General features: G+C 42.2%; 1 protein-coding gene across 1 annotated transcript in view; it reads right to left on the bottom strand.

The window, feature by feature from the left end:
- ATP9B (ATPase phospholipid transporting 9B (putative)) overlaps positions 1 to 26,506 on the bottom strand; it is a 255,314-nt gene that overhangs the window by 115,901 nt on the left and 112,907 nt on the right. Inside the window, exon 8 of the mRNA XM_040433993.1 lies at positions 13,496 to 13,608. Coding sequence (XP_040289927.1) covers positions 13,496 to 13,608 — 113 coding nt within the window. The remainder of the gene's footprint in view (positions 1 to 13,495; positions 13,609 to 26,506) is intronic.

The following is a 26,506-nucleotide window of genomic DNA, read 5'->3' as shown; positions in this document are numbered from 1 at the left end:
GAAAATGACACCTGTTTGCTGAAAAGTACCCTTTCCACCACTTAAAATGTTTGTACGGGGGTGCTCTTTCCGAAATGTTGTCACTTGTTTTTTTATTTTATTTCTGGGGACCTCAGGAATTTATTTAATGCGACATGGCACCTAAAATACATGTCTGCCAATTCAGGTCAGCAAAATCCATATTTAACTGTTTGACTCTAGAGCCCTGCCATGCACCCATAAATCATTTTTTGAGCACATATGGGGTGTTTGCGTATTCAGGGGAAAATGGGGAAGAAAATGTGGGGTGCAATTTGTCCTGGTTTTTTTCTGGAAAAATATTTTACTTTTCATTTTCACAGCCAAGCGTTTCCTAATTCTGTGAAGCGCCTGATGGGTCAAAGTGCTCACTACACACCTTGAAATATTCATTGAGAGGTGTAATTTCCAGAATGGGGTCACTTTTTGGGGGTTTCCACTGTAGGGGTACCTCAGGGTGTGTTCAATTGCAAGATGGTGCCTGTCAATTATTTAGGTGAAATCTTCCTTCCAGAAGCCATTTAGTGCTCCTTTACTTCTGACCCCTGTGGTACGCCCATATAGCAGTATACAAACACATATGGGGGTATTGCTGTAATCAGGAGAAAATGGGCAATAAATTACGGGGTGCCTTTTCTCCAGTTCCCCCTTGCGAAAGTGAAAAATGTGGGCGTTTTTCTGAAAAAACATTGTAATTTTTCATTTTCACAGCCAATTTCATGAATTACTGTTGAGGACAAAGTTCTCACTATACATCTTGAAATATTCCTTGAGGGTGTAGTTTCCAAAATAGGGTCAAGTTTTGGGGGTTTCCACTCTAGGGGTACCTCAGCGTGTCTTTATATGCGACATAGCTCCAAAAAGCCAATCCTGCAAAATCTGTATTCCAAAAGCCCTATGGCGCAACTTCCCTTTTGAACCCTGCCATGCACCCATACATCATTTTTTTAGCACATATGGGGTGTTGGCGTATTCGGGGGGAAATGGGGAACAAAATGTGGGGTGCAATTAATTTTTCTTTTTCACAGCCAAGCGTTTCCTAATTCTGTGAAACGCTTGATGGGTCAAAGTTCTCACTACACACCCTGAAATATTCCTTGAGGGGTGTCGTTTCCAGAATGAGCTTACTTTTTGGGGGTTTCCACTGTAGGGCCACCTCAGTGTGTCTTCATATGCGACATAGCTCCCAATTACCATTCCAGCTAAATCCGCTCTCCAAAAGCCATATGGTGCTCCTTCCACTCTGAAGCCTGCTGTGCGCCCATACATCAGTTTTTGAATACACATGGGGTGTTTCTGTAAACTCCAGATTGAAGGTAATAGACTGAGTTTTGTTTGGCTGTTAACCCTTGATGTGTTGCAGAAAAAATAGATTAAAATTTAAAATCTGCTAAAAAGAAAGTGAAATTTTAAAATTTCATTCCCATTTTCATTTAATTCTCGTGGGCCACCTAAAGGGTTAACAATGTTTTTAAAATCAGTTTTGAATAGCTTGAGGGGTGTAGTTTCTAAATTGGGGTGATTTATGCGTGGTTTCTAATATGTAAGCGCCAGAAAGTAACTTCATAACTGAACTGGTCCTGAAAAAATTGGGGTATGGAAATGTTCTTAAAAATTTTAAGATTTGTTTCTAAACTTCTAAGCCTTCTAACGTTCCAAAAAAATAAAATGGAATTTTCAAAATGATCCAAACATGAAGTAGACATATGGGTAATGTAAAGTAATAACTATTTTTGGAGGTATTACCATCTATTATAAAAGTAGACAAATTGAAATTTGGAAATTTTGGGTAAATTTGGTATTTTTTTTATAAATAAAAAATAAATATTTTGACTCAATTTTACCACTGTCATGAAGTACAATATGTGACGAGAAAACAATCTCAGAAGGCCTGGATAAGTAAAAGCGTTTTAACCACCTCAGCCCCCAGTGCTTAAACACCCTGAAAGACCAGGCCACTTTTTACACTTCTGACCTACACTACTTTCACCGTTTATTGCTCGGTCATGCAACTTACCACCCAAATGAATTTTACCTCCTTTTCTTCTCACTAATAGAGCTTTCATTTGGTGGTATTTCATTGCTGCTGACATTTTTACTTTTTTTGTTATTAATCGAAATTTAACGATTTTTTCACTTTCAGTTGTAAAATTTTGCAAAAAAAACGACATCCATATATAAATTTTGCTCTAAATTTATTGTTCTACATGTCTTTGATTAAAAAAAAATGTTTGGGTAAAAAAAAAATGGTTTGGGTAAAAGTTATAGCGTTTACAAACTATGGTACAAAAATGTGAATTTCCGCTTTTTGAAGCAGCTCTGACTTTCTGAGCACCTGTCATGTTTCCTGAGGTTCTACAATGGCCAGACAGTACAAACACCCCACAAATGACCCCATTTCGGAAAATACACACCCTAAGGTATTCGCTGATGGGCATAGTGAGTTCATAGAACTTTTTATTTTTTGTCACAAGTTAGCGGAAAATGATGATTTTTTTCTTTTTTTTTTTTTTCTTACAAAGTCTCATATTCCACTAACTTGTGACAAAAAATAAAAACTTCCATGAACTCACTATGCCCATCAGCGAATACCCTGGGGTCTCTTCTTTCCAAAATGGGGTCACTTGTGGGGTAGTTATACTGCCCTGGCATTCTAGGGGCCCAAATGTGTGGTAAGGAGTTTGAAATCAAATTCTGTAAAAAATGACGAGTGAAATCCGAAAGGTGCTCTTTGGAATGTGGGCCCCTTTGCCCACCTAGGCTGCAAAAAAGTGTCACACATCTGGTATCTCCGTATTCAGTAGAAGTTGGGGAATGTGTTTTGGGGTGTCTTTTTACATATACCCATGCTGGGTGAGATAAATATCTTGGTCAAATGCCAACTTTGTATAAAAAAATGGGAAAAGTTGTCTTTTGCCAAGATATTTCTCTCACCCAGCATGGGTATATGTAAAATGACACCCCAAAACACATTCCCCACCTTCTCCTGAGTACGGAGATACCAGATGTGTGACACTTTTTTGCAGCCTAGGTGGGCAAAGGGGCCCATATTCCAAAGAGCACCTTTCGGATTTCACTCTTCATTTTTTACAGAATTTGATTTCAAACTCCTTACCACACATTTGGGCCCCTAGAATGCCAGGGCAGTATAACTACCCCACAAGTGACCCCATTTTGGAAAGAAGAGACCCCAGGGTATTCGCTGATGGGCATAGTGAGTTCATGGAAGTTTTTATTTTTTGTCACAAGTTAGTGGAATATGAGACTTTGTATGAAAAAAAAAAAAAAAAAAAAAAATCATCATTTTCCACTAACTTGTGACAAAAAATAAAAAATTCTAGGAACTCGCCATGCCCCTCACGGAATACCTTGGGGTGTCTTCTTTCCAAAATGGGGTCACTTGTGGGGTAGTTATACTGCCCTGGCATTTTCCAGGGGCCCTAATGTGTGGTAAGTAGGTAAATGACCAGTGAAATCCGAAAGGTGCTCTTTGGAATGTGGGCCCCTTTGCCCACCTAGGCTGCAAAAAAGTGTCACACATCTGGTATCGCCGTATTCAGGAGACGTTGGGGAATGTGTTTTGGGGTGTCTTTTTACATATACCCATGCTGGGTGAGATAAATATCTTGGTCAAATGCCAACTTTGTATAAAAAAATGGGAAAAGTTGTCTTTTGCCAAGATATTTCTCTCACCCAGCATGGGTATATATAAAATGACACCCCAAAACACATTCCCCACCTTCTCCTGAGTACGGAGATACCAGATGTGTGACACTTTTTTGCAGCCTAGGTGGGCAAAGGGGCCCATATTCCAAAGAGCACCTTTCGGATTTCACTCGTCATTTTTTACAGAATTTGATTTCAAACTCCTTACCACACATTTGGGCCCCTAGAATGCCAGGGCAGTATAACTACCCCACAAGTGACCCCATTTTGGAAAGAAGAGACCCCAGGGTATTCGCTGATGGGCATAGTGAGTTCATGGAAGTTTTTATTTTTTGTCACAAGTTAGTGGAATATGAGACTTTGTATGAAAAAAAATAAAAAATAAAAAAATCATCATTTTCCACTAACTTGTGACAAAAAATAAAAAATTCTAGGAACTCGCCATGCCCCTCACGGAATACCTTGGGGTGTCTTCTTTCCAAAATGGGGTCACTTGTGGGGTAGTTATACTGCCCTGGCATTTTCCAGGGGCCCTAATGTGTGGTAAGTAGGTAAATGACCAGTGAAATCCGAAAGGTGCTCTTTGGAATGTGGGCCCCATTGCCAACCTAGGCTGCAAAAAAGTGTCACACATGTGGTATCGCCGTATTCAGGAGACGTTGGGGAATGTGTTTTGGGGTGTCTTTTTACATATATCCATGCTGGGTGAGAGAAATATCTTGGCAAAAGACAACTTTTTCCATTTTTTTATACAAAGTTGGCATTTGACCAAGATATTTATCTCACCCAGCATGGGTATATGTAAAATGACACCCCAAAACAAATTGCCCAACTTCTCCTGAGTACGGCGATACCAGATGTGTGACACTTTTTTGCAGCCTAGATGCGCAAAGGGGCCCAAATTCCTTTTAGGAGGGCATTTTTAGACATTTGGATACCAGACTTCTTCTCACGCTTTGGGGCCCCTAGAATGCCAGGGCAGTATAAATACCCCACATGTGACCCCATTTTGGAAAGAAGACACCCCAAGGTATTCAATGAGGGGCATGGCGAGTTCATAGAAATTTTTTTTTTTTGGCACAAGTTAGCGGAAATTGATATTTTTTATTTTTTTCTCACAAAGTCTCCCGTTCCGCTAACTTGGGACAAAAATTTCAATCTTTCATGGACTCAATATGCCCCTCACGGAATACCTTGGGGTGTCTTCTTTCCGAAATGGGGTCACATGTGGGGTATTTATACTGCCCTGGCATTCTAGGGTCCCTAAAGCGTGAGAGGAAGTCTGGAATATAAATGTCTAAAAAATTTTACGCATTTGGATTCCGTGAGGGGTATGGTGAGTTCATGTGAGATTTTATTTTTTGTCACAAGTTAGTGGAATATGTGACTTTGTAAGAAAAAAAAAAAAATTCCGCTAACTTGGGCCAAAAAAAAGACTGAATGCAGCCTTACAGAGGGGGGGGGATCAATGACAGGGGGGTGATCAATGACAGGGGGGGTGATCAATGACAGGGGGGTGATCAGGGAGTCTATATGGGGTGATCACCCAACTGTCATTGATCACCCCCCTGTAAGGCTGCATTCAGACGTCCGTATGATTTTTACGGATCCGATCAGTCTATCAGTGGATCCGTAAAAATCATGCGGACATCTGAATGGAGCTTTACAGGGGGGTGATCAATGACAGAGGGGTAATCAATGACAGGGGGGTGATCAGGGAGTCTATATGGGGTGATCACCACAGTCATTGATCACTCCCCTGTAAGGCTGCATTCAGACGTCCGTATGATTTTTACGGATCCGATCAGTCTATCAGTGGATCCGTAAAAATCATGCGGACATCTGAATGGAGCTTTACAGGGGGGTGATCAATGACAGAGGGGTAATCAATGACAGGGGGGTGATCAGGGAGTCTATATGGGGTGATCACCTCCGTCATTGATCACTCCCCTGTAAGGCTGCATTCAGACGTCCGTATGATTTTTACGGATCCGATCAGTCTATCAGTGGATCCGTAAAAATCATGCGGACATCTGAATGGAGCTTTACAGGGGGGTAATCAATGACAGGGGGGTGATCAGGGAGTCTATATGGGGTGATCACCACAGTCATTGATCACTCCCCTGTAAGGCTGCATTCAGACGTCCGTATGATTTTTACGGATCCGATCAGTCTATCAGTGGATCCGTAAAAATCATGCGGACATCTGAATGGAGCTTTACAGGGGGGTGATCAATGACAGGGGGGTAATCAATGACAGGGGGGTGATCAGGGAGTCTATATGGGGTGATCACCACAGTCATTGATCACTCCCCTGTAAGGCTCCATTCAGACGTCCGTATGATTTTTACGGATCCGATCAGTCTATCAGTGGATCCGTAAAAATCATGCGGACATCTGAATGGAGCTTTACAGGGGGTTGATCAATGACAGAGGGGTAATCAATGACAGGGGGGTGATCAGGGAGTCTATATGGGGTGATCACCACAGTCATTGATCACTCCCCTGTAAGGCTGCATTCAGACGTCCGTATGATTTTTACGGATCCGATCAGTCTATCAGTGGATCCGTAAAAATCATGCGGACATCTGAATGGAGCTTTACAGGGGGGTGATCAATGACAGGGGGGTAATCAATGACAGGGGGGTGATCAGGGAGTCTATATGGGGTGATCAGGGGTGATCAAGGGCTAATAAGGGGTTAATAAGTGACGGGGGGGGGGGGGGGTGTAGTGTAGTGGTGCTTGGTGCAACATATTACTGAGCTGCCTGTGTCCTCTGGTGGTCGATCCAAACAAAGGGGACCACCAGAGGACCAGGTAGCAGGTATATTAGACGCTGTTATCAAAACAGCGTCTAATATACCTGTTAGGGGTTAAAAAAATCACATCTCCAGCCTGCCAGCGAACGATCGCCGCTGGCAGGCTGGAGATCCACTCGCTTACCTTCCGATCCTGTGAACGCGCGCGCCTGTGTGCGCGCGTTCACAGGAAATCTCGCGTCTCGCGAGAGGACGCACCGGCGCGTCCACCCAGAACAACAGGACCGCCGCAAAGATGCAATCCTGCGTACGGCGGTCCTGAGGAGGTTAAAGCTATTACCACATAAAGTGACACATGTCAAATTTGCAAAAAATGGCCTAGGCAAGAAGGTGAAGATACAAGATGTGCAGTACCTGAAACTACGGATACTGAAAGCCTGTGCTAGCATTTCTCCTGCGGTGTTGCTATCAGTGTGTGAAGAGTGGGAGAAGAGGGTTGCATTGACAATCCAACACAATGGGCAGCACATTGAACACATTTTATAAGTGGCCAGAAATATAACTCATGAAAGAATAAAGTTACGTTAAAACCAAGCATACCATTGTTTTTCTTGTGAAATTCGCAATAAGTTTGATGTGTCACATGACCCTCTTCCTATTGAAAAAACAAAAGTTGGATTCAAAATGGCCGACTTCAAAATGGCCGCCATGGTCACCACCCATCTTGAAAAGTTTCCCCCCTTACATATACTAATGTTCCACAAACAGGAAGTTAATATCACCAACCATTCCCATTTTATTAAGGTGTATCCATATAAATGGCCCACCCTGTACACAGTTCATAGAGGGACAAAATGTAGCAATAAACACAATGTCTCAAACCATACATAAAGCTATGCTAATGAGACAAATCAATTCATTCATCCCTAGTGACCACCTATAGAGCCAGCCCACATGTCCATGGGAACCTAGGGGAGAAGGGGCCCAGGTCTGTTTGATTCCATACCCCAACATAGGGGTAGGCAACCTCTGGCACTCTAGCTGTTGTGAAACTACAACTCCCAGAATGCATACTTGCTCTGCTCTTCTCAGAACTCCCAAATAAGTGAATGGAGCATGCTGGGAATTGTAGTTTCCAAACAACTGGAGTGCCAAAGGTTGCTAACCCCTGCCCTAAGATATTAAGTGGTGAGAACCTTGGCACTTCACTCTCCATTAGAGATACATTGAGCACAAACAAGGTGGTGGGGAATTAGTTTAATGTTCATGGAAAGGTTGAGGAGGGGGTAACAAAAACCTGGCCCTTTTTTCTTGGACAGCAAAGCTGATCTTCTATGTACAAGCATGAAAGTAGAAAAGAACGGCTCCGGATTCAAATAGAGATCCTCTAAAACTTCTTCTTTATTAATATAAGTAATAGTACAGCAGACACATCCACCTGGTATACAAGACTTGTTGACGCGTTTCAGACACTTGGTCCTTAGTCGTAACAACATTTAATAATGAAACACTAGAATTTAAATGTACCATTATCCCTCCTCTCCCAAATCCGGGGGAAGGAAAAAGGTTACACCATTGGTTGCTTCATTAGATTAAACACCATTCACCTACACGCATCCAATCAGGTCGTAGATGTCTTTCACATTGTGCACTGGTATTTATCCACCTTAACCCTTGGAAGTCCATGACCCTGAGGCACAAGCCATATACTTTAGGTCCTTTCAAGGTGGAGAAAATTTAAAAACCGCACAGTGTGAATTGCATGCTACTCATAAAAACATCTGGTGACAATTACTAATATGGCCTATCTCTATGTCATTGAATTTCCACCATATAGGTATCCACATGACCAACATGGAAAGATTATATATACACAAATCTCTTTCTTCATTTATAACACATGTTTTGACACATTTTTAATAGCTTTTTTCCAAACACATTTTTTTCTCATATTATTTACTGTTTACTCTCCTACGGGAGGCGTTTTGGATTTTCAGGCTGAATAGCAGGGTTCCAGCCGGCCTGAATTTAAAGAAGGAGTTAATGTACATCCACCAATAAGTTATCCAAAAAGAGTAAACAGTAAATAATATGAGAAAAAAAATTTGTTTGAAAAAAGTTGGAAAAAAGCTATTAAAAATGTGTCAAAACATGTGTTATAAATGAAGAAAGAGATTTGTGTATATATCATCTTTCCATGTTGGTCATGTGGATACCTATATGGTGGAAATTCAATGACATAGAGATAGGCCATATTAGTAATTGTCACCAGATGTTTTTATGAGTAGCATGCAATTCACACTGTGAATGCAATTTTAGCATGCAATTTTAAAATTTTCTCCACCTTGAAAGGACCTAAAGTATATGGCTGGTGCCTCAGGGTCATGGACTTCCAAGGGTTAAGGTGGATAAATACCAGTGCACAATGTGAAAGACATCTACGACCTGATTAGATGCGTGTAGGTGAATGGTGTTTAATCTAATGAAGCGACCAATGGTGTAACCTTTTTCCTTCCCCCGGATTTGGGAGAGGAGGGATTATGGTACATTTAAATTCTAGTGTTTCATTATGAAATGTTGTTACGACTAAGGACCAAGTGTCTGAAACACGTCAACAAGTCTTGTATACCAGGTGGATGTGTCTGCTGTACTATTACTTATATTAATAAAGAAGAAGTTTTAGAGGATCTCTATTTGAATCCGGAGCCGTTCTTTTCTACTTTCATGCTGACTGCAACTGGGACACACCCAAAAGGCTTCAGGAGTCGGGACTATTGACTGACCAGTGAGGTGAGCTGGATAAAGTGTGTTTGTTACCTTCTATGTACAACCCTGTCTCTATTGCTGAATTGCTAAAGGGAGTCACCAGGAATTTCACTGTTCAACCCAACACAGAGCCTTGTAGGACTAGCTCAGTTAGAGTAATGATACCTTTCTATTTAGCAATCCATTGCTTCATTGAGGAGAAAAAGTATGTTTAAGGTCTCATGCACACGGCCATACTGTGTTTTGCGGTCTGCAAATCGAGATCCGCAAAACACAGATATTATTTTGCCCCATTGAAGTGAATCAATCCGCATCCGAGCCGCAAAAAAAAAGCAGCTCGGATGTGGTCCCAAACAACGTTTGTGAGCATGAGGCCTAAGCCACATGAGAATGAACAGTTAAATGCACCGAGGGTAGGCCCAAGCCACTCTGTGCACCCTTGCTCCTCCTGCTTGCTCTGCCAGCCCCTCTCTCTCCATCTTGATTGACGGGGCTAGGTTCCTGCATAGTCATCTTGCCTGGCCTTGTCAATTAAGGAGGAGAGGCTCATCTAGGGGATGTCATTCAAATGTCACAGTTTAGGCTACTTTCACACCTGCGTTAGGTGCGGATCCGTCTGGTATCTGCACAGACGGATCCGCACCTATAATGCAAACGCTTGCATCCGTTCAGAACGGATCCGTTTGCATTACCATGAAAAAAAAAAAAAAAAAAATTTTTTTTTTCTTTTTTTGTTCATATTAATGCAAACGGATCCGTTTTGACTTTACCTTGAAAGTCAATAGGGGACGGATCCGTTTGAAAATTGAGCCATATTGTGTCAACTTCAAACGGATCCGTCCCCATTGACTTACATTGTAAGTCTGGACGGATCCGTTTGCCTCCGCACGGCCAGGCGGACACCCGAACGCTGCAAGCTGCGTTCAGGGGTCCGCCTGCTGAGCGGAGCGGAGGACAAACGGTGCCAAACTGATGCATTCTGAGCGGATCCGCGTCCACTCAGAATGCATTAGGGCTGGACGGATCCGTTCGGGGCCGCTTGTGAGAGCCTTCAAACGGAACTCACAAGCGGAGCCCCAAACGCTAGTGGGAAAGTAGCCTTATTGAGTGACATATCCCCCTTGCTTAGATTACTGCTATTCATGAGTCTGGTGAAGCTGGATGACCTATAATGGTTGATTTAACACAAAAAGATAAGGATATTTGGCTTGTGGGTGAAATTTCAGGATGAACTTAAAATGCACTCAAACCTTTACAGGTGAACTTAATGTGACCTTCTATAAACTTTTGAATGCACATGTCCAACTGTTCAATGTTTCAGTACTTTTTGCACAACTTACTGTTCTCTAACAAGGAGCTTAACGGCAAAATTCACAACAGGTGTTTGATCCATGAATCGCTCAATACATTTATTGGTTCAATTAAAATTCTCATCACGCTGTTCACATTTTGACATCATGAGACCAAGACGACACCTCACTATTGTGAGGCTTCAAGCAGGATGTTCTCAGACGGAAGTGACCACTGAGCTTGGAGTGTCACAGAGTGTCATCAGCAGGTTGCAATAGAGATATAGAGAGACTGAAAGAGTCACAGAAAGGCATAGAAGTGGACGTCCTTTGGCTACATCCCACACTGATGGCCTCTTCATTGTGAACAATGCCCTGCGAAATCAGATGATGAATGCCACACAACTCCAGGCATATTTAAGGGAGGTGAGAGGTACCCAAGTGTCACGTCAGACCATTCAAAACCATTTACATCAGCGTGGTCTGCATGCTAGACGACCTGCAAGGGTACTTGACCACACCACCAGGCAAAGGTGTCATCGACTTGAATGTGCCTGGGAGCATTTACGTTGGATGAGGGACCAGTGGGCCTCAGTACTGTTCACTGATGAAAGTCGATTCACGCTGAGCAGAAATGATGGCCGCCAACGATGTTTAAGACATCAAGGAGAGCGCTATGCATCAGCCACTGTTGTCAACAGATGAGTCTTTGGTGGTGGTGGTGGTATTACAGTGTGGGCAGGTGTGTCTAGTCAATACAGAACTGCCCTGCACTTTATGAATGGTACAGTGACAAGCCCATACTACTGGAATAACATCATTAATCCAGTCACTGTGCCTCGGCATGAACAACACAGGCCTAATTTCATCTTCCTGGATGACAATGCGCCAGCTTCTCGAGGTCACATCATTAAGGAACGCTTGCTGGAGACTGGGGTACCTCAAATGGAGTCGTCTGCACTTTCTCCAGACTTGAACCCCATTGAAAACCTATAGGATTAGCTGAGTCGCCGTGTAGAGGCTCGTAACTTTGTACCGCAGAACCTCAATGACCTGAGAGCTGCCCTTCAAGAAGAGTGGGATGCCATGCCTCAGCAGACAATAAGTTGACTCGTTGTCAAGCTGTATTTGATGCTCAAGGCCATATGACAAGTTTTTGAGACAGCGCCATTTTTTGTGGGGGTAAACCCACCACTAGTGTTAACTTTTGTTTCAATAAATTGTTTAAGATGAGGAAATCACCATTGCATGGTTCTACTAAAATGCCCTACTTTCATGATATAATATTACTGTAGCATGAACTTTTTACGTTTTCCATACATTTCACGCAAAAGCCAAATATCCCTAACTTTTTGTGAGTAGTGTATATTATATTTACTAGTAGCTTTTTTATTTTATTTTAGGATGAAATAAAGTAAATGGTTTCTTTTTAAGGGATTTCAGGCATTTCGGAAACATAAAGACTTCTCCTTTGCAATTAAAACTTGGTGAGTCAAGGAAAATGTTTTCATTTCCAGCATTACATAACTGAGTTGAATGATGGCAGGCAACACCTAGCATACTTATATCATTATTATTAGGCACACAATGCTTTACGTTAAACGGTATAATATCCACCCACCATGTCCCTATGTGCTGTCGCAATAAGAAGAGCCCACTTTGGAGCCATGTGCTGTCTTAGGCTCAGTGCACTGAACCACTGATCCGTGAACACACTGCCCATCAAATTACAGTGCTGTATAATAATGGGTTTAACTTTTCTGCTCATCTGCTTCTCAACTCCTGCTTTGAACCTTTGCATTTGCATTCTACATTCGCCGATGTCATTACAGACGCAAATAAATTAAGCGGATTTACTCCTTCTGAATTATGTTATGTTTATTGATGCTTGTATAATTTAATTTCACACAGATTCCATTAAAGATTATGCTCTCTGTCACGGAATGCTTCCAGTGGGAAAATATAATCATGTTATAATAGATTTCTCTGTTGCGTTATTGTACAAGAGGGCTGTCTTTTTTTATTAATAAAACAGGATACAACAAAAGAGAGGGAAATCAATGTTGCAAGACTTCCATTGCCTAACCGGGTAGGTGACTGGAAGCGCTTATTATCACAAATTGAAATTTCTCTGCGTGTTTCTGGAGTGGTCGCATGTATGTTTAATTAGGATCTGGGCAAGCACAATCTGCTTTACAACAGGTGGGTTTAAAAAAAAAATAATAAAATTATTAGAGCCATATACAAGCCAGACACAATAGAGGCATTCATAGTATAAATGATGTGGGTTTCACACTGTGCACTGCAAAGGGTGAAATCTACTCCATGAATGGACCTGCTGCAGATTTAAATTATGTGCGGAATCCATTTTGGAAATTTTCAGATACGGATGTAATTCTTTAAATGGAGTCTTGCAGAGGTGCATATCTGTGCACTTGTGCCACATGCACAGTTCAGTTATTGAAGCCGCTGCCCACAGAAGGTAACAGATGTCACAGGCACACAAAGGACATATGCGGAGACTAGGAGGTGGAGAGAATGGGGCTCCATTCTGATGGGAACGGCTGGATTCCAGCACCAATAAATACAGTCCCTGGGCTCTTTTCACCTTGTTAGCATAATTATGAAAACCTGTTTTTTGGAGGCTAGAAAAATGTGATTTGGACAGAAAGTTGTATTTGGAAATGCCAATAGGGCAGCTACAGTGCCATACAAATGGTCCAGGGTGGTGACAGACTCTCTTTAAAGAATCACATTTGTATCTGAAAATTTCCGTAATGTAAAGATCGGATTTCCAGTCATCTAAAAGCAATGCCAAAGCTGTGGGCAATTACTTCCCAAGAAGACTGTGTGGAAGTCAGCAACATGTTTGCAGCAAGGACTGTTTGCACCAGTTTTAATTCAGAAGCACAGAAGAAAAGAAATGCCACATAAATTAAGAATTCCTCACACGGTCTTTAGTAATTCACCTCAAGTGCCTAGAAAACCTGGCTTACCAGTGAGTAGGAGCTCGCTACATGGCTCTGGATTTCATCCATTGTATCTGTACCATAGGACACTGTGCCAAGGTGAAGACGCTTGAAGACCATTTCGTTTTGGGTAAGTGTTCCTGAAAGACATACGGTATGCTTAAAAGTCAGATGATTTTACATCAAACCATTTTAATAGTTATTGCAATGCAGCAGATTTTTTTTTCTTTAAGAAAATATACATCTGACAAAAGGTGAAGCTGTTGTGTTTCTATAGCCTAACTCAGGGGCGTAGCTAAAGGCTCACAGGCCCTGGTGCAAGAGTTCAGCTTGGGCCCTCAGGGTTTGGCGGTCAGGGAAGCACATCGCCTTCATGCTGCCTGAGGCAAAAATTGAGACGACAACCCCTTCCCTACCCCATGGCAAATTCTTGACCCAACCCCTTCCCTCCAGTCAGAGATCTAACTTGACCAGCATGCACTTTCTATAATACTGGCGTCTTCTTATGCGGCACAAGGGTCTTTAGACCCCCTCAGGCTCCTGGGTCCGGTAGCGACTGCTACCTCTGCACCCCCTATAGCTACACCCTTGGCCTAACTCTAACATGGAACCTCTAACCTGGATCGATGGCAATCTCTCTGCACCTTCTCTTCGACAGGTCACATGCACATCCGTCTAAAAATCTAAGACCTAAGGCAGCAATCTGCTAGGTTGCGTAAGAACTGGCTTAGTGTTCCCAGTGTGTGCATGACAAGAACACTATGGCCAACCGTGAAAATCTTTACTGACTTATCAGTATAATCTTCATTAGCCTGTTTACTATATTTTTTTTTATATTATAGTTGACACTTGGAAACTATCAACAAGCAGGCTAACTTCTGAAGCAACTTCTTACAGCTTATGGATTAAAGATCCACTTTGCAATGACAACACATAATTAGTGCAGTTTTCAATTAGGATGTTATAGAAGGGGGTCTGCTGTAGCAGGCTTGTGATCACATGGGTAACTAAGGCTACTTTCACACTGGCGTTTTGGCTTTCCGTTTGTGAGATCCGTTCAGGGCTCCCACAAGCGGTCTAAAACGGATCAGTTTTGCCCTAATGCATTCTGAATGGAAAAGGATCCGCTCAGAATGCATCAGTTTGCCTCCGATTAGTCTCCATTCTGCTCTGGAGGCGGACACCAAAACGCAGACTGCAGCGTTTTGCTGTCCGCCTGACGAAGCGGAGCCAAACGGATCCGTCCTGGCACACAATGTAAGTCAATAGGGACGGATCAGTTTTCTCTAACACAATCTGGCACAACAGAAAACGGATCCGTCCCTTATTGACTTGAAATGGTGTTCAAGACGGATCCGTCATGGCTATAGAAGACATAATACAACCAGATCCGTTCAGGACAGATGCATGCGGTTGTATTATTGTAACGGAAGCGTTTTTGCAGATCCATGATGGATTCGCAAAAAAAGCTAGTGTAAAAGTAGCCTAAGTGATAAAGGAGAGGGAGGGGACTGGTCGCCCTGCAATGTGTTTGTGGGGTTCAGAAAGGTTTCTATGGCCGCCAGGAGCCTAAAAAATGGTCCTTTGGCCTGCTTTTGGCATGGCTGAACAGGAATTATGTCAGTTATTATAGCAAGTATTATAGGAGTATTCCATTGTATTATATATCAGAAGATCGCACACTCAAGTTCCCTAGCCGGACAAAAAAAAAATGTAAAAAAGTTAAAAAAATAAAATAAAAAAATAAATAAAACAAGGTAAATATAATGATACAAAATAATAATACAGATTTGCCCTTTCTTTTGCAAACATGTTTATTTATCTTAAGAATATATTAAGAAAAAATACATAATGGGGGTATAACTGTGACCCACACAATGAGATGACATTTTTTTGGTCCCATACAGTAAACAGTGTAAAATATAAAAAAGCCAAAGTTGCTGTTCATTCCACCTCCCAAAAGTGCAAGAAGCAACTAAAAAGTTGAATGTATCGTACTCCAAAAACGAAAACTTGTCACGTAAAAAAACAAGCTCTCATAGAGCTCCATCGACTGAAGAATAAAAATGTTATCGGTATTTTAATGCAGTGACACAAAAACAGGTTTGTGTAAAATTACAAAAACATAAAAAAATATACATAAATTTGTTAATGACATAATAATACTGACTTGCAGAATATCCTGCACAGTGAATATCATAGAAACAAACCACAAAAAACTATGGTAGAATCCAGGTGCTTTTTTCATGTCATCCCAAAACATTTTTAAAAGTTAGACGTTAGATATAATTCACAAAATAATGCCATTAAAAACTCGGCCCTCAACAACAAGCCACCCTAAGGCTATGTCAACGGAAAAGCACAGTTATGCAGAGATGGAAAAACAAAAAAGTACCAAACTAGGCTGCATCCCTAATGACACCTTTACGCAAACATGGTATCACTGGACTTCATTCCGCTCCTTGGCAGCCAGGTATATATATATATATATATATGGGGGTTTCAGGTATTTGATCATACCTATAAGTACAGTTAATAATCCCCCTTCTTTTTCTCTTTCATCCGTTTTTTAAACAGAGAAACAAAATATGAATAACAGATCCATCAACAGCAGGTTTTTTTTTTTTTTTTGAATATTGTAAAATTAGGATATTTTCTAAACTGCACAAAGTAACAAAGAATTAAGAAATTAAGTGGAAGCAGAAAAAAAGACTTTTATAGTTATACTTTTTACATCTGTTTACTGTAGGACCAGACTGCAAAGATTAGAAAGTACCCGAATCTGAATATAAACCAAACAAATGGTTGTAATATTTGTTCATACAGAGCATATCCCTTGCCATAACGCTTATAAGTATTTGTATAGCCTTTTGAAACTTATAATAAATTATTCTTAGAATATACTTGATGCCATGAAGGTGGCGATTTAAAAAAAAGTTTTAATTCAAAGCGAAAAAGGGAAGAAAATGTATTCCCAAACTGAAGTGGGTAAGAATTGCGGCTTGTAGATGATGAGTATTGTAGACTTTACAAATCTCTTATTCTCTGAAGTGAGATTACTGCTGGTTGAAGGTTAATCCTTGGAAATAAGACTTCTCTGTGAACGTATCTACAAATGGGATCAGAGACAAATCCAGGTACATGATAGCAGAAATGGTCTTCTAAGATAAACAGTGTATACCTTTATCCACAGTGTCGGTCTGGGCTGCCCAGGGACCACCAGTAAAATGTATTTTGGGGGCCCTGTGTACAAATGCATTCAAATATTACCTGCTCACAGAGCAGCAAGACGCTACAAGATGATTAAGGGGGTCCCTTCAGCAGCTTTGAGAAGGTGGGTCACTGGGAAAAGAGTATACTGGCTGTCCTGCCTCTGTACCTAAAAGTCATCTCCGCTACCTGCTCGTGTCTATAATAAGCTGGGTAGTTTCTTAAATAATGTACCCAGTTTTATATGAACATAGGCTGGTTGAGGTGCTGTACATTGAATATATGTATGTAGTGCAGTAAGTCTACTGTGTTATGTGCCACTTGTGCAGGGAGTGGGAGACTAGGGGCCCGCATTGCTCAGGGGCCCACTGAGGGATTCACCTGTACCCCTGTCGGCCAGTCCGAGCCTGTGTATCCAGCTAAAACCGCAAGACTATGGATGTATCACTATATCAGAACCGCAGATACGGGAAGAGATTCTCTTTCCATTCTGTTATGCTAAACTGTGCAAGAATGGAGAATAAAAAAAAGTTAAAGATTTGTAAATCTTAAAACAAAATGTAATGGAAATGTATGGAAAATATCAACTAAAAAATACGGACAGATCTACAATAAATCAAGTGGATCTGTCAGGACCCATCACTGCTCAAATATAAAATGGAAGCCGAGTATCTACAATAAAAAAAGAAAGAGTGCTAAAAAAAAAATCTGAACTGGAGAAAAAAGAAAATAAAACTGCTACAGGGAGTGTGACGGAGTAGCGACTCCCTTTTTCTTTCCTTTTTAATGCTTTCTACCAGAATATAAAGGAATTTGGAATAAAAAGCCAATGGTTCTGCAAAACGAATGTCAGGCAGTTCTATTCTGCTAAGTTTGTGGAGTACACCACATTAGGAAAAGATCTGACTGAACTCATTCTTACATTGGATCTGCATGGAAAACCCTGCAATTTGACATGACAGTAATCGAAGACTACATCATCCTGATCTTCTACTCCACCCCAGCAATCCTCATATATTCCATGCAGAGATGGGCAGCATCACAGGCCATCAGCTACTGCAATATGTCAAATTGCCCCTCCTCCTGGAATATGCTCTGTGACTTCTAGCCAACTGCTGGCCTTTTATCACTAGGCGCTACTGATAAATCTGCTGAAAATCATACTGAACCTATCTAAGACCAACTGCAAACCTGACAGATTCCAGTTTCCCTGTAGATTTTAAGCCCTTGCGAGCAGGGTCCTGTACCACTCTGTTAATAAGTTCATGCTTATTGTACTTGTTTGGTTTTATATTATGCATGTATAACCCCTTTTAGATGTACACTGCCTAGGAATTAATGGCGCATTAAAATAAATAAAAATAATACTAATACTGTACTGTATTGTATTGTGCATACTGAGCCTATGTGGTCACACACTGCCCGAATCTATCCGGAATAAGTAGCTTAAAAAAAATAACTCAGCATTCTGACCCTCAAACTCTTTGAACATTAGAGCTCTGTAACGGGGTTCTGAAGGTGCACTCGGTCCCCCATTACCCGCAGACCTGTTGCTTAGCTTTGGGAATGAGGATCTGTGTTTGACCTCAGTCCCAGGGCGGCTTTACTAGCTGGGTGGCTCCCTGCTCCTAGTCTGCCTTGAGCGCCGAGCTGATCACTCGGTGCTCGACTGGTTGGTCTGTCGGTCATGTGACGCTGGCCACGTCACATGACCCTCACTCCCCACTATAAATACAGGCAGCCTGCTGGCCACAGGTTGCCTGTTAATTTAGGTTCCACCTGTGATTTGGTCTTTCCTGGCGTACTTACCTCCTGCTGAATTCCTGACGATCCTCTGCCTGCTCCTTGTGTACTTTGCTGCTATCCTGGTATTCTGACCCCGGCCTCCCCCTGACGTTCCTCTGCTGACTACTTTGGTACTTCACGTCTCTCCTGGTATTTATGACCACGGCTTCTCCTGACAATTCTCTGCTTGCTCCATTTGTACTTTGTAGCTTTCCTGGTATTGACTCGGTCCGTTCACGTCCTGTTGTTTGTCTGTCTGTCATCCCTGCACTTATTCCAATTTATGGATTGCCGTCCAGTTGTCCCCTGTCATTAGGACTCGCGAGGCAAGTAAGCAGGGCCAGGGGTAAGGGTGGAGCGCAGTGGTCACTTCCCTCCCCCCTGTGTGTGTGTGTACGCGACCGTTACAGATTAACAGGCCCAATAACCACTGTATTATGAATCCTCTGGTGACCCTGACTGACCATGTCTCTAATCTGACGCAGAGGGTGCAGGAGTTAGGGGAAAAACTCAGTTCTTTTGAGTTAGGGCAAGGTTCTTCCACTCCTCAGGCCTCCAGTCCGCATTTTGAGCCCCAGATTAAGCTCCCAGAACCCTTTTCTGGAGACCGGAAGAAGTTTCTCTCTTTTAAGGAGAGTTGCAAACTTTACTTCCGTTTGCACCCCGTGTCCTCTGGCCCCGAGAGTCAACGCGTGGGCATTATCATTTCCCGATTACAGGGTGATCCCCAGGACTGGGCGTTCTCTTTACCTGCTGGCGCCAGTTGTTTATATTCTGTGGAGGAGTTCTTTCAGGCCCTGGGTACCCTCTATGATGAACCAGACAGGGCTCTAGTAGCCGAGACGGCTCTAAAGGCACTGGTTCAGGGCAATTTACCAGCAGAGGATTATTGCACCCAATTCAGAAGGTGGTGTGTCCCCTCAGGATGGAACGAACCAGCCCTGAAGAGTCAGTTCAGGTCAGGTCTGTCTGATAAATTAAAGGATCTTCTGGTCAGTTATCAACTTCCAGAGACCTTAGAGGAGATGATGACCCTTATTGTCCGACTTGACCGACGGGTTAGAGAGAGACAACAGGAACGACAGTTCTCTTCCCAGATGGTGGTCCAGCCAGAGGCCTATCCCAGAGACAATGCTGAGGTCTCCACCGAGGAACCCATGCAGGTTGGCATGACCCGAGGGAATCTTCGCTGCAGACGTGGAGAATGCTTTTACTGTGGAGATCCTGACCATTGGATCAACCAGTGTCCTAAGAAGGTCCTCTCTGTCAAGTCTCTTAAGGCAAGGCAACCTAAAGACCAGGTACACCCTGAATTTTCTAAATGTAAGCTTTCGGTAAAGGCCTTTATTGATTCTGGCTCAGCGGCTAGCTTTATTAACTCTGAGTATGCTGTTAGATTGGGTATTCCTATGTTTGCCTTACCAACTCCTATCCTATTGATGCTACTCCTCTTATTGGTGGTACGGTGAGCTTATGTACCTCAGAGATTTCTCTAACCGTGGGTGTGTGCCACTCAGAGAGATGTTCGCTTCTAGTCCTGGAGAACCTACCGACTGAGGTGGTACTAGGGTTGCCTTGGCTCCGACTACATAACCCCACTATAGATTGGTCCAATGGGGAGTTGGTGAGATGGGGGCCTAAGTGTGACTCGTGCTTGTCCGTGGTACAGGCTGGGGTCTCAGTAAAGTCTGATACTTTACCCACTGTTGTTAAAGAATATTCTGATGTATTCTCATCACCAACCCCGGAGGTTCTACCCCCCGCATAGACCTTATGATTGTACCATAGAGCTAGTAGAGGGGGCCAAGTTTCCTAAAGGACGAATTTATAATCTTTCTATGCCCGAATGCAAGGCCATGGAAGATTATATTAAGGAGAGCCTTGGTAAAGGGCATATTAGACCTTCTGTCTCTCCTATGGGGGCGGGGGTTTTCTTCGTTAAGAAATAAGATGGTGGTCTTAGGCCATGTATCGATTACCGGAGATTAAATAAAATCACTGTCCAGAATAGATACTCCCTCCCATTGATTCCGGATTTATTTAACCAGGTTCTGGGGGCAACCTGGTTTTCCAAAATTGACCTGAAAGGGGCATACAATCTAATCCGAATCAAGGAGGGAGACGAATGGAAGACGGCGTTCAATACTCCGGTAGGACACTTTGAATATCAGGTGATGCCTTTTGGACTCAGCAATACCCCAGCTGTGTTCCAAAACTTCATGAATGACATTCTTAGGGAGTTCTTAGGTAAATTTGTTATTGTCTATCTTGACGACATTTTGATATTCTCTCCTGACTTCGAATCCCATGTGTCTCATGTTAAACAAGTATTAGAGGTGTTTAGGGAGAATCAGCTATCCGCTAAACAAGAGAAATGTGTCTTTGGTGTACAGGAGATTCTGTTTCTAGGGCATGTTCTGACTCCTCACGCCTTCAAGATGGATCCTGGTAAGGTACTGGCAATTAAGGAATGGGTAAGACCTTCATCCTTAAAGGCCTTACAACAGTTCTTAGGTTTCACCAATTACTATCGTAAATTTATTATGAATTTTTCCGTAATTGCTAAACCGCTGACCGACCTTACTAAGAAAGGGGTGGATTTGGAGAATTGGTCTACTGAGGCCATTTCTTCATTTGAAAAATTAAAAAAGGCATTCAGTAGCGCTCCCATTCTGATCCAGCCTGATCAGGAGAAACCTTTTATTGTGGAGGTGGATGCGTCCGAGGATGGCGCAGGAGCAGTCCTTTCACAAGGTCCTGCTAGCCTCACTAATCTGAGACCATGTGCCTTCTTCTCCAGGAAATTCGATCCCACGGAGAGAAACTACGACATAGGGAATAGGGAGCTGCTGGCCATTAAATGGGCATTTGAGGAGTGGAGGCATTTTCTGGAGGGGGCATTGTGTAACTGTTGTCACTGACCATAAAAACCTTATGTTTCTTGAGTCTGCTAAGAGGTTGAATCCCCGTCAAGCCAGATGGGCTCTGTTTTTTACTCGTTTTGATTTTTCCATCACGTTCAGGCCGGGAAGTAAAAATGTGAAGGCGGACGCATTATCTCGGAGCTTCCAGGCTTTTCAACCTACTGAGGTACCACCTGAGTCCATCATACCAGCAAAAATCCTCTTAGCAGCTCTTACCAAGGATATCTCGGCTCGCATTAGGTCTGAACAATATCTGGCACCGGTATCCACCCCAACAGATAAGTTGTTTGTTCCGGCAGAGAAATTGCCCAATAATCTTACAAAAACCTCTGGAAGAGCATGACGTTGTGAATGGATTAATGGAATTTATTTACCAAAAAAATTACACATAGAAACATAGAATGTGTCGGCAGATAAGAACCATTTGGCCCATCTAATCTGCCCAATATACTGAATACTATGAATAGCCCTTGGCCCTATCTTATATGAAGGATGGCCTTATGCCTATCCCATGCATGCTTAAACTCCTCCACTGTATTTGCAGCTACCACTTCTGCAGGAAGGCTATTCCATGGATCCACTACTCTCTCAGTAAAGTAATACTTCCTGATATTACTTTTAAACCTTTGCCCCTCTAATTTAAAACTATGTCCTCTTGTAGCAGTTTTTCTTCTTTTAAATATTCTCTCCTCTTCTACCGTGTTGATTCCCTTTATGTATTTAAAAGTTTCTATCATATCCCCTCTGTCTCGTCTTTCTTCCAAGCTATACATGTTAAGGTCCTTTAATCTTTCCTGGTAAGTTTTGTCCTGCAATCCATGTACTAGTTTAGTAGCTCTTCTCTGAACTCTCTCCAAAGTATCAATATCCTTCTGGAGATATGGTCTCCAGTACTGAGCACAATACTCCAAATGAGGTCTCACTAGTGCTCTGTAGAGCGGCATGAGCACCTCCCTCTTTCTACTGGTAATGCCTCTCCCTATACACCCAAGCATTCTGCTAGCTTTTCCTGCTGCTCTATGACATTGTCTGCCTACCTTTAAGTCTTCGGAAATAATGACCCCTAAATCCATTTCCTCAGATACTGAGGTTAGGACTGTATCACATATTTTATATTCTGCTCTTGGGTTTTTACTCCCCAGGTGCATTATCTTGCACTTATCAACATTACATTTTAGTTGCCAGATTTTTGACCATTCCTCTAATTTTCCTAAATCCTTTTCCATTTGGTGTATACCTCCAGGAACATCAACCCTGTTACAAATCTTTGTGTCATCAGCAAAAAGACACACCTTACCATCGAGGCCTTCTACAATTTCGCTGCTAAAGATATTAAACAATATGGGTCCCAGAACAGATCCCTGAGGTAACCCACTGGTAAAAAAGACCATGGTCTGAATATACTCCATTGACTACAACCCTCTGTTGTCTGTCCTTCAGCCACTGCCTAATCCATTTAACAATATGGGAGTCCACGTACAGCCTTATTCTACATAATTAAAAAACAAATCTTTATTTCATGATGAAATAACCTTTGGATGGCAATATATTTTCATCAAAAAGCATTTTATATTAAAAAAAAATCTAACTTAAATAAAAAAATCATAGATTTTTATCCACCCTGATGGCAGCTAATGAAGGAGCATGTGACCAGACATATCTTCAGGGCGGACAGGGAACTTAAAGTGTCCCTGGAAAAAACTGAAAATGGCCCTATTTTGTAGTGGGGCCCAAATTAACAGAAGGCGGGGCAACACAAGTAGGCAAATTATACCACCCCTGCAGGGCAAAATACAACAGTGCATCACAAAATACTGCTCCAGCAGCACAAAATACCTCTCCCAAAATTGCTCCTCTGTGGTGGCACATTCCATACTCCTACTCCAGTTGCCTCGGGATGGCAATACAGTTAAATTCATGAGTCAGAAGGGAAGCAACATATCAATAATTACCATGCCTGGTGGCTGTGAGGAGGGCTCAGGTGGCATGTGGCCCGCTGGGCACTGGCCCACTGGCACGTTTCCCTGTAGGGTCTATGGCCCGTCTGCCCCTGCCCACCTATCACTGCACTGCACATGAGCGAGTTTCTAATGTTGTGCCCAGCATTTTTCAAAGAAGGCCACTGGTGAAGGGGTCCAGCCACATGCTGCTCCTTCATCGAGCATGTTGGGACTGTCCTGTGAGTGAGTTAGACTGCACTCAATCAGGGGGTAGCACTTTCAAAGGAGGTCATGATTGCTGTTCTGTTAACAACATTATATTAGCAAGTGAATTAAATGGCTGTTGCCTGCAGGTTTGTAAAAATTTGTCCGACCCCTTTAAATATCATGAAAGCAGCAGTCAGCACCAACAATTGCTGCAGTGACACCAACCAACATTTAGTCCACAACATCTGCTTCTAGGATGCTGGCTGATTACCAGTAGTGTTGCCTTTACAGCTTATACTGGTTTCTTCCCCTATCGCAGCTTTCCTAGCCTTCTGGCCATACAATCTGTTCGATATAGGAGCAGAGGATGCAATAATGCACAACTAGGCACATTTGCCACTACCCTCATCATCCACTGATTGTGCCTGCTATCAACAGATTTTTTTTTCTTGAAGCTGGGAAAACAGTGCTGAACAGAATACTGTAATGAATATAGTATATCGCAACGCTGTACACCAAGTTCAAAACCTAGCAAGGACAGATGGATCTGCCCCTGAACACAATGGGCACTTGATACCTATTCACCAGAGACACATCTGCTTCAAGGGACCTTCCGAAAAAAAGCGTCTGTAAATTGTTTCATCTTGAATCCATGTTGGTTTCTATAGGCTATATCTGGAGTTAGATTTTACGATTTAGGAGTTCCTGACTGCATTGTGCTTTAAACAATGGCATTATCAAATGCAACCAGTAAGAAGATTAAAGTTTTCCCTGCAGATTAACTACAAATGATCTGTCCTCCTGCTTCAGCATCATTTGTTCATTTATCACATAACATCAAGTATTTCTGGTCACTGTCAATATGCTCTGCATCTTTGTAGTTAACAGATGTCTTCTCTTGTCGAATGAATTACTTTAAGTCTCACGCACTGCTGGCCACAGATGTGTCACTATAGCAACATCATTAATTTCAGATCTTACCGGAAACATGCACTCCAATCAAACCTAATTATACCATGTTGCTTTCTTGTCCTACAATAAGGAAACTATAATGCAATTATTGAGATACTTCGTTCTCCATTCTGCAGTGGCAAATGAGACAACCACTGTGATGGACGCCCCATGTCAAAAAGCTTATTGATGAAGCACAATCCCAATTTGCAATCATACAAAGGGCTACCTTGCAATTACAGAAGAAATGTAATGCTCCACAGAAGCAAAAACGAATTCTCCATTATTTAGCCAAAGCTGAAAACTTTCAGTCCAGACACTGTTTTAACGATTGGTTTCCTTTAAAGCAGAAATTACATTCCTTCCTATTAATTTAGAAAGATTTTACGTCTTGATTTATGTTCATTTGCCAGCTGAAGGCATCTGTGTTGGTCGCATGTTCATATGTGACCGCATTGCTCAGAAAAATGACGTTTTAATATATGCAAATGAGACAACGGGGGCGTTGCAGTTACACCTGGAGGCTCTGCTCTCTCTGCAAAGATAACGCCCCCATTGTTCCTAGAGGCTCATTTGCATATATCAAAGCATCATTTTTTTCCCAGCAATGCAGGCACATGTGAACATGGGACCAACACAGATGACTTCAGCTGCCAAGTGCACATGTAACAGGTCAGCCAGTTTCATAGGTGCAAATCTGATGACAGAAGCCCTTTAAGTATGAAATCACAATTCAACAAATATCCCCTCACAATTTTCTACCCATTTTCTCCTAAATACAATAAAACCCTATTTGTGGTCGTAAACTGCTGTTTGGGGATACGGCAGGGCCCAGATGGGAAGGAGCAGCATCTGGATTTTCTAACATGGAATTTGCTGAAATAGTTTTTAAGAGCGATAACTTTTAAATGTTTTCGTTGACTGAGCTATGTGGGGGCTTATTTTTTGCGGGACAAGCTTCAGTTTTTTTGGCACCATTTTGGGTTCATTTGGCTTTCTGATAACTTTTTATCTTATTTTTTGGGAGGTGAGGAGTACTTTTTATAAAAATTTTTTACAGCGTTCACTTGATGGGATAGATCATATGATATTTTTGTAGAGCCAGATCTTTCAGCGCTGTGTATACTGCGATCTGCAAGGCAGCGACACACGGGGACAGGGACACATACCTTCTCTATGAGGAGCCCTGCTGTCACTGACAGCTGGCCCCTCGCTCAGCAGATGCACGATCTCTGATATGTCCATTCAGACATAGACTATAAACGTCCTGGGGGTCGGAATCTATGGGCAATCGGGAGGTGGTTAAGGAGACTGCACGGCCCCGCTAGGACGTCACAAAACCGAATAAATGAATAAACCGACATAGACAACATACAGTTGGTTAACCAGACTGATGGCCGGTTTCAGTTTTTTTTTCGGTTATCGGCCAATCCCTAGCAGCACCCCTTCTGTATAATCATTTATTCACCCTTGCGATGTTTCACCTCACACAGGAGCCTTTCTGAAAAAGGGATTCAGAACAGACCAGCCTCAGTGGTGTGTGGATTAACCCAGGAACACTGGAGAGAGGGTTGCTTCATTTTATGATCAGCTACAATCCTATACACAACACATTCCCTACAACAGATGTACTTTTCAAAAAAAAAAAACACCTCATCTCTTCAGTTTCATGTGTACAGTGTTCCAAAGCAAAGACACTACTACTACAAAAGGGAAAAAGAGAAACAGGAAAAAATATATAACTATACAAAATGTCCAAAATATTACTTATAATAAAAATAGTTACCAGATATTTAAAAGAAAACCCTGCAATCAGTAAATTGTAGATTGTAAGCCCTTGTGGACATTGCCCTCTTTCCTTCCGAATCTTTGTGTCCAATGTATTTTTTATTTTTATTGCTTCATGTTATGTACTTAAATCCTTTAGGCCCCTTTCACACGAGCGAGTATTCCGCGCGGATGCGATGCGGAAGGTGAACGCATTGCACCCGCACTGAATACCGACCCATTCATTTCTATGG

This window comes from Bufo bufo, chromosome 5, assembly GCF_905171765.1.
Source record: "Bufo bufo chromosome 5, aBufBuf1.1, whole genome shotgun sequence".
Classification (NCBI taxonomy): Eukaryota; Metazoa; Chordata; class Amphibia; order Anura; family Bufonidae; genus Bufo; species Bufo bufo.
Note: the sequence above shows the minus strand (reverse complement) of the source record. Positions and strands in the feature narration are given on the sequence as shown.